The sequence below is a fragment of the Emydura macquarii genome, unplaced genomic scaffold (assembly GCF_026122565.2).
Source record: "Emydura macquarii macquarii isolate MOO-44397 ecotype Brisbane River unplaced genomic scaffold, CSIRO-AGI_Emac_v2 contig_1253, whole genome shotgun sequence".
Taxonomy (NCBI): domain Eukaryota; kingdom Metazoa; phylum Chordata; order Testudines; family Chelidae; genus Emydura; species Emydura macquarii.
The window spans coordinates 17491558-17511428 of record NW_027131390.1 but is presented as its reverse complement, the minus strand read 5'-3'; the positions used below and the strand labels follow the sequence as shown (position 1 = coordinate 17511428).

At 40.2% G+C, this 19871-nt stretch overlaps 1 protein-coding gene across 3 annotated transcripts in view; it reads left to right on the top strand.

The window, feature by feature from the left end:
- AMOT (angiomotin) overlaps positions 1-19093 on the top strand; it is an 81475-nt gene extending 62382 nt beyond the window's left edge. For all 3 annotated transcript variants that reach the window (XM_067548244.1, XM_067548246.1, XM_067548245.1), the window contains 6 exons: positions 6456-6605; positions 9111-9301; positions 11707-11829; positions 12533-12765; positions 13359-13583; positions 14079-19093. In XM_067548244.1, the coding sequence (XP_067404345.1) occupies positions 6456-6605; positions 9111-9301; positions 11707-11829; positions 12533-12765; positions 13359-13583; positions 14079-14179 (1023 nt within the window). In that variant the 3' untranslated portion in view covers positions 14180-19093. The remainder of the gene's footprint in view (positions 1-6455; positions 6606-9110; positions 9302-11706; positions 11830-12532; positions 12766-13358; positions 13584-14078) is intronic.
- Positions 19094-19871: the final 778 nt, after the last annotated feature.

The following is a 19871-nucleotide window of genomic DNA, read 5'->3' as shown; positions in this document are numbered from 1 at the left end:
GGAGGCTATTCCGGCCTAAAGGATGCAGCAGCCTCTGTGTCCATAGCGTTCCCCTTGCAGCTAAGGACCTGCATAGGGAAGGGTCTTGTGCCCTGACTGTCTTTGTTCCCTGCACCTGAACCCCCCCGGCAGAGCTGGGCACCTCACTGGATGCGTGTGACCTCTGTGACCTCTTCAAATCCTGTCTTTCCCCATCCCACTTCCTTGCCCTCAGAATGGCACTAGTTTAACTCGGGGCGCCAGATGGATCGTGGAGGGGGCCCGGAGCAGGGGACAGAACCGGTCCAGCTCCACACTCCCCAGAGACAGAAACAGCTGCCGCTGCCCGCCCCCTGCTGCAGCCAGGCATGCTCCCCGCACTGCTGCTGCAGCTGTTGTCCCTGCTTCCTGCACTGCTGCCGGTGCGCCCCGCTGCCGCTGCTCCCCGTGTTGCTGCTGCTGCACTCCCCGCTTCTCGCGCTGTAGACCCTGTTTTTTCCTGAAAGGGGGGGCTTCAGGGGAAGGAGGGGCGCAATTGTTAGGGCCTACAGCGTGGGAAGCGCCCCCTGTTTTTTTTTCTTAAAGGGCCCGCTCCTTTCAGAGAGGGGGCTCCATTGAAAAAGTTTGAGAACCACTGGTTTAACTATAAGGACTCGGGAGCCCTGGAGGATATTGCAGGGTTTGTCTCTAAAGAGCTTAATAAAATGGATGAACTGTATTTGTTTGGCTCTTGGAGTTTTACCAATCAGTCTCTTTCGGAGAGCAATTCTAATAATATTCAACTGCCTGTACCTAGATGGGAACACATTGTTCTTTGCTCTAACTGATTTTTGGACCAGTAGTTTTGCACATCTGATCAAATGCTCTCTATGGCAAAAAATACCTCAGGTAGCCTGATGGTAGAAATTGTTAAGGTTTTTCTGCATTGTTCTGGGAAGTGGGTGTTTTAAGTATGTTCCCCTGTGAAGAGCTTCGAAGGCTAGTTCCTGCTTTCCACAGTTCAGTGAATGTATTTGTTTAATTATTTCATTCCTGTGTATTTAGAGAGAGGGATTCATTTCCCTTTGCTGGTTTCTAGTTCATGGATTTCAATGTGCAATCGTTTTTAAGCAATAAAATCTTTCTGACTAACTTGGAAACAAAGAGCTGCTCAGGTCAGCCAGAATTCTCATGAACAATGTAGTCCTAGCATGTCTTGCTGCTCTTTATTGCCTTGAAACCTACCAGAAATCTCTTGACTGCAGAAACAGTCTTCACAGTAAAAGAAGAATGAACAAACTACTTGATCAAGAGACCAAGGAATCTGTTAGGGGCACTTCATTGACTGATTTTAATTTTGTGCAGTGTATTCCCATTAACCAGTATGTTGCACTTACACATCTGTGTAAAATTGTGTGGCAGGACTTCAGTAGGAATATTTTAGCATGGAGAGGGTTGTTTTGGAATTCTTCCTGGAAAAATTTAAATGTTTAAATTCGACATCGCCGGTACAGCTGACGGAATTAAAACGAGACCCTAGCTATCTGGAGATGAATTTTGTCAAGTAGCCAGACAGTGAAATCAAAAGGATTTGTATGTATGTAGTAGCCCTGTGCTGCTAGAATTGTACCAGGTAGTGTAGAAAATGTTGTCTCCCCAACATGGTTGTTCTGGGGTAGGCATAGTTGAAGTGTTCTGGGATCTTTTGATTTTTAAAAGGTGCTATATTAATATAAGAATATTAGTATAATAGAGTACTTTGCAACTTTAAAGCACCCCAAAGATGAGTTACTATAACTAATGTGAACATTAGTTTATTACCCAGTTAAATTCAGTATCATTTAAAAATCTGCCATTTTGTCGTTTGTGTTTTAAAAAAAAAAAAGTTGTCAATCTATTTTTACAAATAAATCACAGTGATCACATGCTAAGTGAAAAGATTAACAAAAGGGTTTATGTTGGGTAAATTCCTAGTATAATGCAAAGATATGGAGTGAAGCAAGCAACCAAAGCATCCAAATTGGTTGGCCTCTATGAGTTAAATCGTTCAGTGGTTGTGGGGAAAATTTTAAGAAGTGGGATAGAAGCCTGGAGTTTGTGGAACAGAAATCGAACCCTCAGGCTGTTGAGGGTGGAAAAGGGCATATTGAATGTACAGTGCTTACCTGCAGGCTGTTCTTGACTTGTAGGTGTTACTGATCCAAAGTTACGGCTGTTTAGTTGCAGGAGTTTCCAGATCTTGCTGAAAGGGAGGGAACGAGAGGCAGATATTGCTCTCTACATCTTCATAAAAGAGAGCTGTTAAGTGGAGCACCTGTTGACTGAGAGGCCAGTTACAGAAGGACTCCAGCATCCACTGCTGCCAACTCTCCAGTTGGCAAATGTTGTTATGGCCATCGGCATGCAGCAGCCCATTTTGTTTTCTTGTTGGGGGGAACCATGACACTTAACAAAGAACAAGCCTCAGCTTGCTGCTTTCTTTTTTTCTCTTCTCTTTCACCTGCAGCATGTTGGCAGCGTTCAAGAAACGCTGTTTCCCATTCCAGTCTTAGGAAATCATACTCGTATTCTTGATTTATGTTAATAAAATCCCTCTGTGCTTGACTGCAGTATTCCTGGGCCTTTTTATACTGAAGACAAATCCTTCCAAAAGATAAAATAGAACTAAACTTCAGCAATAAGACTTCTGCTGAGGAATCTAGGTTCACAGTTTATTGCTCCAAGCTGATCATCATAGTAGTGAAGAAGTCAGAGATGGAAAAATGCCTCTTCATTGTATATCTTTGCCATATAACATATACTGTGTGTTGACTGAGTACAATAATTGTAAGAGGTGGCATGGTATCTTGTGCATAAGATATGCAAATATTTTAGGGAAATCAAATTTTCAAAAGCACATATCGGTATGTCTATCCTGCAAATGAAGGTGTGATTGTAGTACAGGTAGGGATAGCCATGCTAGCTTTAATCTAGCTAGCGACATAGTGGCATGGGCTAGCAACCAGAGTACAAGCCCTCCAGGAATCCTGGGTACAAGCCCTTTGGAAAACAGAATTAGAATTCAGAACAACCTCGGCCAATTGGAGAATTGGTCTGTATTGAATTTCATCTTGTTGAATTAAGACAAGTGCATAGTAATTCACTGAGGAAGGAAAAATCAAATGCCCAGCTACAGAATAGGGAATAAGTGGATAGGTAGTAGTACTGCTGAAAAGGATCTGGGGGTTATAGTGGATCATAAATTGAATGAGTGTCAAGACTGATGTAGTTGCGAAAAAGACTAATAACGTTCTGGGGTGCATTAATAGGAGTGGTGTGTGTAAGACACGGGAGGTAATTGCCCTGAGGACCCAGCTAGTGTATTTTGTGTCCAATTTTGAGTGCCATTCTTCAGGAAGTATGTGGAAAAATTGTAGAGAATCCAGAGGAGAGCCAGAAAAACGACAAAAGTTTTAGAGAACCTGACTTGTGAGGAAAGGCTTAAAAAAAACTGGTGATGGGGGAGAGGGGTAATAATAGTTTTCAAAAATGTTAAGGACTTTTATAAAGAGGACAGTGATCAGTTATTCTCCATGTTCACTGAAGGTAGGACAAGAAGTAATGGGCTTAATCTGCAGCAAGGGACAGTTAGGTTAGATATTATGAAAGAGTTTCTAACCATAAGGTTATTTAAGCTCTGGAATAGGCTTCCCTGGAAAGTGGGTGAATCCCTGTTGTTGGAGGTTCTTAAAAACAGGTTGGACAACACCTGTCGGAGATGGCCTAGGTTTACTTAGTCCTGCTTCAGCGCTGGGGACTGGACCTGAGGACTTCTTGAGGTCCCTTCCAGCCCTATATTTGGATGATTCTGTAGTCAGTTAGCCGCTGCTGCCACAGTTTTGTATGATTGTTACCTGTGTTATATTAGGTGACAGCTGAGATGGGTCTGCCTGCCCATGCTGCAATTACACCTTCACTTACAGTGCAGCTGTACCCAAAGTGATGTTAAAATTTACCCAACATCTTTAAATTAGCTGAACAAAGATGATTTAAGGTTTTTCTGGCTTCAGTCTGTACTAAAGCTCTTTTAAAGCTTATTTTTTATATACTTAATGCTGCTTGACGTGGAAAGGTAACTCGGTTTTTTTAAAAGGAAAAGAAAGCTGACTTTATGAAAAGCCGCTGAACAAGCCATGCTTGTACTTTAGGTTTGGTACATCAGTTAAACATGTGTGGGCAGTGCTACTATGTTGGGCAATCACCTGTGTTGCAACATTTCACCTGCAGGTTCAGCTGTTGGGAGCGTTTTCAAAGTGAACACTTCAGTTGAATTCCTGCGCCCTAATTCTTTTTTTTTTTTTTTTTTTTTGCTGAGCTCTTGGTATTTGTTGACAGTAGGCCAGAAACTTAATCCACACACATTTTCGCATTTATTAATTATGAAACTAGTAAACTTTTTCTTTTTAGCAGGTGATTGGTTGTTTTGCTTTGTTTTTAATTGTGCTTTTCAAAACTTTGGAAATATAATAACTCATTGGATAGCACTGAGAACCCCAAGATCCTTGGTTCATTCCCCACATAAGAGAGTTAGAGAGGTCTTGATCATTACTAATTTTACTGGGAGCTTGATGCCTGAATTACTGTCTTTTTAAAAATTTTTGTATAGGAAGTATGCATTTGTACGGGAAATGTGACCCCTGTGCAAAAACAAGAAACTACGAACCAGAAACTCCTAGGTTCTATTTTTTGCTGTTTTGCTGACTTACTTCATATGAGCTCTGGCAGTCACTTAACTGCTGTGAGCCTCCATTAACTCAGCTGTAAAAGAGACACAGTAATATCCACCTTACTGGGGAATTAAAAGGGTTAGTTTAATGTTTGTCTGAGATCCTTGGATGAACAACTGTATCTTCCTATCATCGTTTTTTTTTATCAATGTCTTGGGTAGCAACAGTTTAATGTAAAATTGCATTAAAGTGTTCTTGCATCTCCTGATCCAAATAATTGAGCAATCGAGAGTTAAAAATACCTACCTGCCCTGTTTGGGAAATCTTTGGTTGGATTACTCACCGTTATTATGCCTTTATAATAAAATACCTGTCTCTGGAAAACACTCTAGGGCAGCAACACTGCATTATGCAGATTAGGCATCTGCTGAGTTTGAGAATAAGGAATACCAGATTTGGGACTAATGGAAAATAAGATGTTGCTGTCTGGAGCTTACCTACTTACTGTATTACTCACACTGGGTTCTCTGTAGTGGCTTGATGCAGACTAGGGACTGAGGAGCGTATGATGAGCATTTTTTGAGGGATGATCTGGGGAATTCAGGAGAATCTAAATTTTGCAACACACTGTTGCCTGCAAATTGGGCTCTGACTCTCCTGGGGAGTACTGCTTTTTTCAACCATGATTGTGTGTGTGGGTTTAACATTGCCCGGTACTTGTAGCCCAAATCCAGGTAACAATAGTTGTGTTTGTATTTTTTCCTTCTGGCAACCATCTCTATAGCTGTCTTGTAGGCTTTATTTGGACGGCAGTATCCACTGTGTTTAAACACTTCAAACAAGATTGGGCTATGGTTCCTTAACATGGATAACACATGGTTTGGGCCTCTTCATATGAGTAAGACCAAAGCATATTATTGCATGGCTCTTGGGTGTATTCTAGTATGGTATTTATATGTGGTAGATTTCAGACTGTGGATGGGTCTATAGTGTGATTTCCCAAAGCAGTCTTTAACATCTCATTACTGTGAACACTATCATGCTGGGGGAATCTGCTATGATCTGGTTATGCTGTGATCCATATAAAACAGATTGGACTTGCCTGTGTAGATGGCACCAAATTGAGTTTATAACAAATGTTATCAAATCATACCAGTCTGAACTGTATTTTAAGCCCTGATGTGTCGTAACTGGATCGGCCAGTGCGGGTAGTTTTGATAGATCAGGTTACTGTGGTTTGGCTAGCATATTTCTTTGGGGGCGGCTAGAAAAAAGGATAGAGTGGAACTTCCTAGGTCACTCTGGCCTCAGGAACAATGCCTGGAACCATACATTATTGCTGCTACCACTGTTCTGGCTGCAGTATGGAGAGAACATAAGTCCTTAACATGGTTAGATTGTGATTTGGTTCTGTTCATGGACTTATGACGTCAGATGGGGATGTGGGAGTTCAGGGTGTAATTCCTTTTAGAGCCGGTCAAAAGCATTCACGTTTTCATAATTTCAGTGAAACGTTTTCTGCATTTTTTGTAAAATTTCTGTAATTCCTGGCTTTAACACATGCTGCCTATATGACTTTGGGCAAGTCACTTAACCTCTCTGTGCCTCCAGCAGGTAGGAAAAATTTGCAATTGTATTTTGAACTCATCAGTAATTTAGGCTGGATTTTTAATGGTCACAGCTGAAGGAGCAATCTGTAATGCTCTTGCTGGCTGCCCTTGTGCTCTGCAAGTGGTTCACCCTTTTCCAGTGCATAACTAAAGTTGTGATCATTGTCCTCTCTTGTTTCAGCTGAAAAAAAAGCAGGTTTATGTTGAGAAGGTGGAGAAGATGCAGCAGGCATTGGTTCAGCTGCAGGCAGCCTGCGAGAAGCGAGAACAGTTGGAGCACCGACTCCGAACCCGCCTGGAGAGAGAACTGGAGTCTCTGCGGATGCAGCAGGTAACTAGGATTATTTGTGCGCTGAGCATGTTTTCTTATTTCTTGTAAGGTTTTCCCATCTAACCATGCAGAACATACGCAGCAGAGCATGATCTTTTCCCTCTTTCGTATATAACTATAGCAAAAAAATTATTTTGCAAAATGTTGCCATTATCTTGCTGGGTTGGTTTTGGTTTCATTCAATTGAGCAAACCTTTAAATTGTATCCCAAAGTTTTAAAATGAAAAATAGCTGATTACCCATATGAGAGGCTGCAGGCGTATGTTTAGAAATTGTTCTCTCGGCTCTTAGTGACTCCTGCTTTGCATCTAAGTTTTTAAGACACACCCCCCCCATCCCCCACATCTCCCAGATTTGGTGGACGATCACATCTGTGCACACAGCCTCAAACATTGGCCTGAAGACAGAAAGCCCTTTGGAATGTTTGAAGCCTTATAACATAAATGCTGTTGATGGAAACTTGTAACCAGTCATGTAGAATATGCTTTAACAATTTGTATCTCACACATTTTTACAATGGGAAGAAGGGAAAACATTCTTTTTGGGGGGTAGTATGAATTGAATTTGAATTTTTAGTCCTGTTTGAACCTGTGTTAACACACGTTAACCAGTGTAATGATAAATTCTGGTGTAGGATGCAGACATTTGTTCCTAGTTGTGTTTAGCCCAAAGCTGCAACATAGGGTTAAATGTGGCTAAGGACAAATGTTTAAGCTCTAGAACAAACATTTGGGCACTATCAGATCTAGAATTTACAATTGTTTTAATTAACACAAGATAAAACGGGACTAACAATGCAAATGCAGACATGCCATAAGTGAGGGAGAAGAATTACTATAATATGCTAGTTTGCAGTTAACTTTTTTGGGGGGGGAGCTGGCTGTCTTAGATTATAGTTAAAATCCAGTTGACTGAAACACATGCTACTATACAGTAGACAGTAAATTAAATGGTAAACTACTTCCATTTTTTATTAGAATTGAAATGGTATATACTGATTCTTCTTTATTGATAGGATTAATTTAAAAAAAGTTTAAACAAAAACAAAAGGAAGAAATGTTATATTAATGAAACTGTCCTGAAAAAAGACCAGATTTAACCCATTCTGTATAGTCTAGATGTAAATGTTGTTTAAAAATTCTTTCTGCCTAACACAGAAGATATATTGAATTGACATAATTTGAGAATTATTTGAAATATATAAATTACAAGGTTATTGAAAACCAATAACTTCTAAGTGGATGTAACAAGATTTCTGCTTTAAACCATTGATCCTCTTACGAAAAAAGAAAATGTAAAAACTGTTTATATATAATAATCTGAATCCTGAGCCACACATATTAGATTGTCTGCTGGATTCCTTGTCTTATAAATGAGCTTTTCATAGCTAGCTCTGGGCACGAGGTCTTGCACTCCCAGAAAAAATCTTCATATAATACTTTCCTGTTAATATTATTCTTTGAGCTTTTAGCATAGAAAATCTCAAGCAGCTTTTTGTATTTTTCAGTATGCTTCTGTTTGGTTTATTGGCTCCAAATGGAATAAATGTATCTATGTTCCAAACCTCCTCTTAGAATTTAATTACTACTTCCCCTCAGTTCCAGAGTACCACATGTGATCCCACTTTATATGTGACAGTGTCTAATCTCAGCCCCTTTTCTAATATCCTGGATTAATTTTGCAAAAATTACAACAGGTCTCCTGCTAGTTCTAGTTCTCTTACCTCTAGTGGCTTTTGCCATTGAGCCAGACAATTTCCATCCTTGCATTATAAACCGCGCTTGCTTTTTCTAACTATTATATTCTTCTCTTAATAAGTAAATGATCACATGCTGCATTTTGTGATTGGAGCTGTGCTGGAATTCTGCTCAATACAGGCAAAAGCATTTTGTTTAACCTGGTTGTGATGTTGGCCTTATGTACATTGTTTGTTGAAGACCCAGTTTGAGCACAACAATGTTAACAATCATTGTTAAACTCTGTAGCCTGCTTCAGATCTTGCTTACTCTTGTGTAACTCCATTCAAGGTTGTGGCATTTCTTACATTAGTGTAAATCTGGAGTGATATTGGAATTGGGACCCGTTTTATTTTGGCTGTGTAGGTGGGCTTTAGGCATCACATCTGAGTAACACGATACAGAAAATATATATTTAATATAGGGGTGTGGGTGTGTTTTATACAATATTTTAATTGGGCCACAGTGTTCATGAAATAGAATTATTCACGGACCAGATTCTCAACTGGGGTAAATCAGCATATCTTCTATGGCTTCAGTAGAGCTAAGCTGATTTGCACCAGCTAATGATTTATAGATTTTAAAGCTTGAAGGGACCATTCTGATTATCTAGTTTAACCTCCTGCATAACACAGGCCATAGAATTCTACCCAGGCAGTACTCCATCAAGTCGATAACTAATCTGGCCTACTCTTTCCTCCTCATCCCTCATGTGAAAACAGGCTCTTCTAAATCTATTCTGATGCATTTTTTTTCTTTTGAAAATCAGCGTCAAGGTACATCTCAGACTGCCAGCACCCCAGAGTATAACGCCACAGCACTTATGGAACTCCTGCGGGAGAAGGAGGAGAGAATTCTTGCCCTGGAAGCTGACATGACTAAATGGGAACAGAAGTACCTAGAGGAGAGCGTGATGAGACAGTTTGCTTTGGATGCGGCAGCTACTGTGGCTGCTCAGAGGTAAATGAGACTATTCATAGTTGGGTATTTTTCCATTAGAATGTCATATTTCCTCCCAGTGAACGTTACCCTGAGTCTCGCTTTTCCATGACTCCTCCCCTTGACTTCCACACATCATCAGCTAAAACTGGAATGGAAGTGGAGCTTGGCTGCTTTTGCTGGCGTTCCTGCTTAGTTGCCAACATTTAGAAACTTTGAAGTGACTGTTCCCCCAAACGAAAGAACTGTGTTTTCTTACAAGTATTCGTCTGAGCGGCTCCTGGAAGCTGCTGACTCAAAAATAGATGGTAGAGCAGAAAAAAAGATTTACAAGAATCTGTCCTTGCTGTAGTCATGTGAGATTGGGTAAGTTTGATGATTCACTTAGTTCGGCCTGAATGGCACACTTGTTCTCCAGACTGTTTTTGCAAATTACTTTGTGGTATTGTCCACAACATGGCTGCTAACCAGAGACATGTACACAGAAATTCCGCTTAAAGCATTCGGCTGCGTAGAGATGGCATTGTTTGTGGGGGCGGGGAGGGAACGGTGTCTGAAATGTGGTATCCAGCTCAGATTCCAAGACAACTGTCTAGAAATACTTGCTGTAAATAGGCTCCAGTTAGTTGGTGAGCAAGAGCTGCTAGTGGAGTGTAATTGGGTAATGCTTACATGTTATTTTATTGCTTCCCAGTGCTTGGCATCTGCCAGAAGGCTTTATTTTAATCCATTTCATAAGCCAGATTCAAGTGGAGATGTTGTTGGTACTTTGGTACTTTTGCCTAGGTTTGTAACTCATTACAGGATCGTAGTAAAAGTCAGGGAGGAGAGTTGCAGCATCTGGTGTGTTAACCCTTTAAATGGTTATCTTATCTCACACCTGAAGCAGCCTGTTACTTCAAGGTATTGATGCTTCTTGTGCACTGTTTTCCAGCTTCCCTGAGATTCTCTAAATGGCTTCTTTAACATGTGTCCCAAGGGGACGTGTTGTATTTTCAGCACACGCTGATAAGCAGGAGTGTGGTCTGTTGGTTGTCACATATGGGGAAAGGACACATTAAGCTAGTTATTTAAGTGAACAAGCAAGAAAGGTTTCCAGAGCCAGGAAAGCTCCCATCTCCCAGATTCAAGTTTCCTGTTTCCTTCCAACTGCTGGTCCTTAAAGAGACAGATCTATTACTGCACTAGGGTCAGAGAGTTAATTCCAAGTTAAGATTGGCCACCTTTCCTCCCAAGTGTCCCTCGTTTCCAGGGACACCATTTTTAAGTTTCCTGTCTGAATAGTCCCTTTGTGTTCCTTATTTTGGGGCTTTGCCATTCACTGCATCCCCTGTTTGTGTCTTGGCAGAGTCAGAGGTATGCTGGCCACTCCACTCTTAGCCCTGCCCAAGGTGGGAAGTAAAATGGGCAAGTTATAATGATTCGGTAGCTCTCATGCAGTCTCAGGCTGTTGCATTCTTAACATTATTTGAATGTGCATTTATCTTGCAGAGGGCTTTTTAATTGTTGGAACCCACATTGTAGTATAATAGCATAGCATGATGACTGGTATCTAAGTGAAAAATGGATGCAGTATTACCGTATTGCTTTTATTAGCCTGTATTGCGTTGTTTAAAATATGGGATGCTATATACTGCCAACGTAAACTCTCTTCTCATTCTACTTTAACACTTGGACTGAGCCGTTCAAATCCTAAGGGGTTTGGATGCCCAGTTCCTATTTGGTGTCCCTGTCTCCTAGATGATTTTGAAAATCTCAGCCTGAGTGTTGTGTGATGTTCTTTAACTAAAATGCCAGGATGGTCTTCCTAGGACGTGTTAAAAAAAATCTCTCTGAAATGTAATTGTAGAGCAGCATTAAATGGTTGGTGTGTGTTTAGAAGACTATGTAAAGATTGCCACAGGGAACTCTAAGTATGCTGCATAGAAATTAACGTGAAAGAGTGCATTTTATGCTCCATAACTAGCAGTGCCCAGTACATTTGAATATCAGCCTTTAGGAGAGAGGACCATATATCTAAAATCATTAGAGGCAAATTACTATATTCTATCTTAAAAGGCAACATATGTGTCTAGCCTGGGGTGCCATTTTCCCTACATCCTCGTCCTTGACTATGCACAAACTTGCCTGGATTTAACGAAATCCGTTTAAAAACACACCATTAGATGAACTGGTGCAGGATTTTGTGTAGAGTAGGCCCTTGTTTTTAGTGACTTAACGCCTCTCCTTAGCCCTTATTATTTCTTTACTGCTTGGAGATGGATTTTCCTAGTTTGAGGCCCATAGCAGAAATGGAGACCTTGTAGCAGCCTTTACTCAAAGAAGTGGGTATCTTTGTTAAATGGTTTTCAGAGATCATTATGTGCTGGCAGGATGAGGACAGTGAATTCGTATGATCCTTTATCTGCTATTCTGCTCATTCTCAGGGACACAACTGTGATCAGCCACTCGCCTAATGCTAGCTATGACACTTCCTTGGAAGCTCGCATTCAGAAGGAAGAAGAGGAGATCCTGCTGGCCAATAGGAGGTGTCTTGACATGGAGGGCAGGTAAAATGCAGTTCGTTCTCAGACAGCTTCTTTGGAATTGTAATTTTAAGTTGGTAGCTGGGGCAGGCAACTGGGAATCATCCCATTGGGGTATTGGTATCCTCAGTTATAGCAATGAAATATGATTGATACCAGGTTGTGCTCACTCGGTTGAACAAAACAATTGCATTTTCTTTCACTATTGATATGGTTTGGATTCATCAGTAAAATGCTCCCCTCAAACGCTTGAATCTATTTATTTTTTAAATTTTCTGTCCATATTTGTCTGCTCTTCTTGTTCCTCTTCACCATCTTCACAGAGGAACGCGTTCCTCTAACACCGAGCTCAGATAAATCGCGTCTCACCAGTGCTGTTCCAGGCGGGTATTTTTCTTCGTGTTCGTGTGCAAATTCGCAAAAGAGCATTAATCCCTCCTTTTCCTTATCCCCTCTTAAACTGCCTCTGCAGGTGCTGTGTCCAGTAGCTGAGATGGGCATCTCAGTGAAGATCTTTCAAGTGTAGAAAGTCTTATGCATGATCTGGCCCTATGTCCCAATGAGGCAGTGAGCATCCATTACTCAAGTCAGTTAGCTCAGTTGCATTCTCTTTAATTAAGATCTGCACTAATTCCCTGAATGCCTAGAAAGTAAGGAATAATTCTAAGAGCACAGTGGACTTTGAAGTGTCAGTCTGAAGATCCTGTACTTTTTGTTATCCTTTCAGGATAAAGACTCTCCATGCTCAGATCATTGAAAAGGATGCTATGATTAAAGTCCTCCAGCAGCGCTCCCGGAAAGAGACCAGTAAGACAGATCAGCTATCTTCAATGAGACCAGCTAAGTCCCTGATGTCAATTTCTAATGCTGGATCAGGCTTGCTGTCCCACTCTTCAACACTGAGCAGCACTCCCATATTGGAAGAGAAGAGGGAGGACAAAAGCTGGAAAGGCAGTTTAGGTAACATTGTAATCATTGCAAAAGCACTGCTAGCTATGTAAAGGGAGTGCGCTCTAAAATGGCATATGTGCAAAGCACTTGGAGGAGTACAAGCAATGGAAGGATGATGTACTGACTCAACTTGCTAGGTGCACTGCAAACAGACACAGAGATATGGCCACTGGCCTGAAGGGCTCAGAGCGCTTTTTGGGGAGAAATGGGTTACTTGTAATTAGTCCAAGTTATAATTTTTTCTGTAGATGACTTTGGGCCCAACCTACTCCCATTGCTGCAAATGGGAATTTTTTGCAATTGACTTCAGGGTGAGCAGGACCACACAAAAGTAGATAGTACTTTGCGTTGTCATCTAGTGATTAGAGATAGGGGCTGGGAGATGAAACATGTTCCAACATTACCTTGAATGGCCCAACCTCTGTGCCTCATTTTCCCTGGCTGTACAATGGGGATAATGCAGTTCTTCGTAAAGTGCTTTGAGATTTGGCGGTTGAAAGGTGCAAAACAACAGTATCCTTTTTGTGAACTGGGCAGAACTACTGCTGCCATGCTCCTTATACATAGGTGCTTTAAATCTGCTTCCCTTTCTTTCCGCAAAGGTGTTCTTCTGGGACCAGAGTATCGCTCGGAATCCATTCCTTCAACTCCCTCGCCGGTCCTTCCCTCCACCCCGCTGCTCTCTGCACACTCGAAAACAGGCAGCCGAGACTGCAGCACTCAGACAGACAGGGGAAGTGAACAAAATAAAGCTGCTTCCTCTGCTGTGGCCCTTGTACCAGGGCGACTCCCCACTACCAGTGTGCCCTACAATTCAGACAAAACAGGTAACAAGACCCAACTGGTCTCCAGTGGGGCATTGGTATAAAGTCAGTGTAATTTCTCTTCCAGGGTGCTTGTCATGCAGAGCCTATTGGGGTTGCCAAGTCTATGGGTTTAGTTGTTGGTAGGGTGATATGAGGTTAGATGATAATCACAATAAAGGCTGGGTTTTGGAGGACCCTTTGGTGAAAGGTTAATGCCAAAGGGACAGATTCTGATCTCCATCACCTTGGTGTAAAGCCAGAGTGACTATGCTAGTTTTAATGCAGTCACTCCAGATTTATACACCATTGCACAACTGTGAGGGAGAGACAGAGAAAGTGAGGAAAGAGAGAGAAAATCGGAGTTCTTAAATGTAAAGAGCTGCTATCTGTCTTTTGGCCAAACTGCCTTTATGAATAAGCAGGAAACTCCCTTGTCCCAGTCATATCCCCACTTTCGCTGTAGTCAGCAATTGGAGTTATAGCTTGTTTCTTTCTGTTTTGTTTCCTCTTTTATAGATGGGCCAGTTTTCCACTCCAGCACTCTTGAAAGAAAACCCCCTATTCACAGCTTGGGGCAGGACCTCACTGATGCAGAAATGGTGGAATACCTCATCTGAAAGGGTGAACGTGTATCAAAGCTGGGACACAATAGCAAGATTTAAAAAAAAAAAAAAAAAAAAAGACATTTTTATCGGGGGGGAAAATGTAGTACCTGAGTAATAAAGGAACACTCAGCTCTTTGCTCTTGTATATTATGTCTCAAAAATGTGAACAGGTTAAGTTATAATTTGTTCTAAATTATAAAATACTTGTTCTTTGAAAATCGTTCCCTCCCCCACTTCCTCCCCAATCTTCTTTTTAAATACTGGATCTGGCAATGTCTGGATAAAACAAAGGTCTTAAATGCACTAAATTCTATTTTTAATTTCAGTATTTTTAAAACCTTGTATTTAAAAAAAATAGTACTTACTTTCACAGCGGTTGGTTAATTTAGTGTGAACACTGCCAAGATGGGTGTAATGACTGTGCAAATTTATTTAGCACCAGGTTACACAATGACCACGTAATATCAGAACTAGATTCTGACACTTTGTTGTGAGCGTCACTTAAGGCTCCAGAGTACAGGTATTCTGAGTAGCTTTGTAAAACTTAGAGATGATCAAGAGAGCTTTTTTCTCTATTGCCCTCAGTAGTAAGAAGTCAACATGGATATCGCGTATTTCAGGCCTGGAAGGATTTCAATTTTCACAATATTCTCACACACTTTTTTGGGATTTCTTTTTTTTTTTTTTTTTTATTCTCCCGATCACATTGTTTTAAATAGCTCCAGAGATTAATGTCATGTTTGTCATTTTCTACCATGTCAGAGAATCCCCAGTACTTTTATACATATATAATTTTGAGTAATTTATACAGTAAATAATAAATAATATATTGCATTCAGGTTTTAAGTTAATAAAATATGAAGAATCTGTGGGCCTAATCCTGATCTCGATAACATCGGTTTTTCACCATTGTAACTCCACTGTCTTCTGTGGAATTTCTCTGAATTTCCACCAGTGTAGGTGTTGAGCCCTGTAGTATTTGAATATTAGCAACTTAATCTGCTGCATTAGATCTTGATGGAGAATTATTTTTTGGCATGTTTCTCTCTATTCCAAATCTCTTTCTAGTTTGTATGTCCCTCATTCCATGAGAAAATGGATTCTCTTTCATATAGCAAAGTGTCAGAGTTAGTACCTTACACAAGGCAAAGGGTACAGTTCATTATCATCAAAAGTTTCAAGTGGCAAATTCCATGTGCTTCCAAAATATTTCCCCCTTCTGACTGGAGAGAGCAGCATTTCTGTGTTTTAAAGTATTTAAGGGAGTGAGTTGCACATTTGTTCATAATCCGCTTCACTTTCAGGTTCTTAGGAACTAGAACAAATTCTGCAGTGCTTGAGTTGCAAACACTGTGAGGGGATATTCAGCCACATTTAAAAAAAGGTTTTGTTTTGAGGTTTTACATTTTATGAAAACACTTCTGTTAATATTAGTTTGTTTTAAAAACACTTGGTTTACTTAAAATTTTATATCTTTCCCTGACAGTGCTGTTAAAGCATCCCAGCTGATCCCAAAGTTCCACTACAGCATTGTAGTAGCCCAATTTTGTCAACGAGTGAAGTAGCCTCATGTTAAAGCACCTTATCCTGCAATGGGCTGAGCACCCTTAACTCCCACTGAGTAGAGAGTACTTGGCACTTTAGTGCATTACACCCACTGTAATTTAGGGCCTACGAAGGCGGCAGCGCTATCACCTCTTGGTACTATGTCTTCCAGCCTCTGGCTAATTGGCTTTTTAAAGGACTAAAGTAAATGACCTTAACAGATCAATGGAAGCAGCCTGGATTTTATAGGGGAAAAGAAAACCCAGAAAGGTGTCCCCCATTAGTAGGCGTCAGATACCTTTCTTGATTTTCCTCCTGTTCCAAAATTAATACTGTAATACTGGAAAGTCAGATCAGAGTGGGATTATATTTTACTTGAAGCAATCACTCAGCTGAACGGATCATGCTGTACTCTTGAAAGGCAGCTCCTCTTGGTTCAGGTGGGTTTGCCATTTGCTAATTTTAATCATTGAGAAGTCATAGAACCATAAAAGTTAGAGATGTCAAAATACGTTGGTAAGAAATGGCCACAGTGCAAATAACCTCAGTTTGCCACTGACCTTGATCTCGAACAGCTTGAATCAACCCTCTAGACTGGACATCCACATTGTGTGGGATAATTCAGAGCTGTACTTTAAAACTTGGCCCATCTCTACCGTATAGGTCATAGTCTTTTCTCTAGTCCAGTGCAGGATTGTTCCTTCTGTTGTATTTTGTCCAGGCAAATGTTCTACCCCTTCCCATGAGGATACTTGTTACAGTCTCATACCTTTCACTGCTGAAAATAGCTAATGTTCCTTAATTTCATCCCATTACATCAAGTAATGCCTACCCTGGATGATTTTAAATGATTCCTCTCCCTCTTTTGTAGTCATTGGAAACATTATGTGACCGTGTCCATCTTCCTGCCATTTCAGGATTGCTCCCTATTGTACATTTTGTGGGGTGGGTTTAATACCGTGAACAGCTAGGGAGACTGAGAGTATAGTTGTGAGAGAGATTCAGTGTGAGAAGTGCAAGTCTTTTCTTAGTTTTTCAAAGTCTGGAAAAAAAACTATACCTTCTTGAGTGCTAGTTAGAGGCAGGTAAGGAATATTACATCCTGTGCCCATTAGTCCATTCTAACTCGATTGACATGCATTGGTACTGAAATGCATGGATCAATTAGGCACACATGTCTGATTGGGTAAACTCCAATTTTTTTCAGTCCGTGTGTGCTGATCATTAGGATGGACCATCAACATAAATTGTTTGTCCTCCCCCAACTCATTCCTTATAACAAAATTCCATTGTAATTAATCTAATGAAGAAAAGAAATAGAGGCTTAAGCTTTATGAATGAAACAAAGAAATTGCACAGCAATGGTCTCCTTCTGAAAATGCAGGCTAGAGGTCTCCAGTAATACGAAACTTCAGTATTACATGGTGGCTTTGGCAGTTCTGTGCAAATGTGAATGTGTTTGGAAGGAAACATTTCCCACAAATTTCATATTGCTTTGTTGAATTTTTCTGCTTCCCTGTTTTCTGGGACTGATGTCATGAGTTAAGTTTTTATTACAGTCAGCCATTTGGAAACAAAAACAACAACAAAAAGTGTATTATTCTTGTGTGAGCTAGGGGTTTGGGGTCCTCTTGCTCGGCTGACAAAGTAGGAGCCATCAGGGATACATGCTTTCCCCTAAACCTTCCCTGAGTGATCCTGCTGTGAATCTAAACAAGCTGATGTCTTTGGGGGAGATGTGTAATATAGTTTTCAGTCTTTCTCTGTACAGATTTTTCAGTGTTCTTTTTGAACAGAACCTACTTAAAGAAGTCAAACTGCACACCCAGTCCTTTTCCTTCTGTAGACTATTTTCTGTTAGAAGTAAGATTGTAATTCAAAATAATTGCAGTGACCTTAATTCTCAAACCAAACTTTAGACTAAGAGTTTGTCTTAAACTCGGATATTAGATGCAGAGTTGCAGCTTTTATAAGGAAAACCACATATTCCTCTTTGTAGGGCAAAACAATGCTACGTTTTCATCTGTCTCTATCTCCTCTAAATGCTCACAGTGTCCAATCCCACAAGTGCTTTCCATGGGGGATTCCTTGAGATTTCACGGCCCAGGTTACTGATTAATCGGAGATGGAGCCTTTCATCGCTAGATGATTTGTTCAATTCTGGCCCCATGTCACTAGTGACTTTAAATGGATCCCATCTGACAGCTGTTTTTTGATTAAATGAGTTAGTGGGTTTTCCTAAGAGCTGTCCACGTGGCTGGTTTCCAGGACTGGCCAAAAAGTTACCAAGAACTCTGCATGCTCCAGGAGCTTAAATTATGCATTGCAGTATTTTCTCTAGACATCTGTCCAGTGAATCCTATTCCTAGCAGCCACCAAAGAGACTGCCACCATTGTAATGGCCAGATAAACAACAATGTAACACAGCGCATTTAGTGTGGACAGACTTTTTTGGGCCTTTGGATTTTAACACCCATTAGGACTGGTGAATACTAGCACAGGATTTACTGTACTTCTCCACACCATGTCAAATGTGTTTGCTCTGTACCTGGGGTTCTCTTTTCGTATATTCATATAGGAACTTTTAAAAAGCTAGCGATTTTATGTCTAGAAAGTAAAAGACATAGTAAATATAATTGTACTACTGTATTTATGAAGAAAATGCTGTTTTTTCCCCTCAAAAAGATCTTACTCTAGGATGGTTTTAGTTTTTGATTTCCAGTAATGTCTTGTAGGCTTTCAGGAAAGCATTGAAACCTGTTGTGTTTGCACTGTTGTGTAAATGTAAAACAAGTGCTGAGCTAAGGAGTTCAGTGTAAAATAACCGGCCCTTTCTTATCCTAACTCAAGCAGAGCTTTTGGGGGTTTTTTAGTTCTAAAATGTTTGAATAAGTTTTCTGTCACATCTGCTTTCTGGCTGGGACCAGAAGCAGAAGTGTTGAAATAAATCTAGAGTGTTCTGGGGCGACTTGCCCTGTGAGGTTCAGCTCAACATCCGCACGTCAACTTGGTGCTGATCAGAACCATTAGAGGCTTGCCACTCCATAGAGGCCTGTTCCTGCTCCCATTGATGTCAGTGGTAAAACTCCCATTGACTTCAGTGGTTCTGAGAGGTATTCTCCAGGAGTCCAGTCCTCTAGTGCTGCATTTATAGAATAGTAATTGTTAGGTGGATTACCATTTTATACTCTCTTGGTTTTCCCTTCCCTGGAGTTTTGACCTACAGGGAAGAGCCAGAAGAAAGTGACCAATGTGCTGCTTACTTTTAGGGTCCAAAATATCAAACCATGAGTGGAAATATGATAAGTTTTGCTATTTAACAACCTTAGAAAATGTATCAAGAGAATGGTCTTTTCTATATAAATCAATATTAAAAACAAATTGTGTGGATTATTTTTTTTTCCTTTTCATTTAAAATGTCAATAATTTCATAACTGGGGAATGAGCTGTTTTGTAACTCAATAGTTGAAATGGCCCTAAATCTTTGAAGAATGTGGCAGCTTTCATTCTTTTTAAAAAAATAGAAAAAGGTATAAATATGCACTACACCTTTTTGTAGATGTCTGTATTATCATGTCTGTAGTTAGCCATAAAAATATCTTAAATGTGTTTTAAAATGTAGATCCTTTGTTTTGAAATTTATTTTTATCATAGGTTTGCTTTTTTGTTTTTTGTTTTTTAATTACCACAAACATTTTCTGTCTGCCAAGAAAGGATATTAACACTCCTTCTAAACCACACTGCCACTTTGGGACCTGATTCTGATCTATCTTACACAGGTGTAGCTCAGAAGTCACTTCGCTGACATAAGTGGAGTTTGCACCACTGTGAAACCAGTGTGAGAAGAGAATCCAATTATCTGGCTCAGATTTTTAAAAATGTAGTTGAAACATGGGAAAACTTTTTTTCCCCCTCAATTTTTGGGGAAAATGTGTCCCTTTTTTAGTTGAAAATTTTTTTGGTTTAAAAAAAAAAATGTAAATTTTTCCAACCAAGTCAAAAAAAAAAAAAAAAAAAGGATCCAATTTTTGTAGAAAATGTTTGGTAAAAAATGTATCCTTTTCCCCCCACCCCAATTGAAAATTTTAAATTTGGAACATTTTGACAAGCACTCACAATTGAGGGGGCTTCAATTTTTGGTTGCCCAATTTGAGAAGGG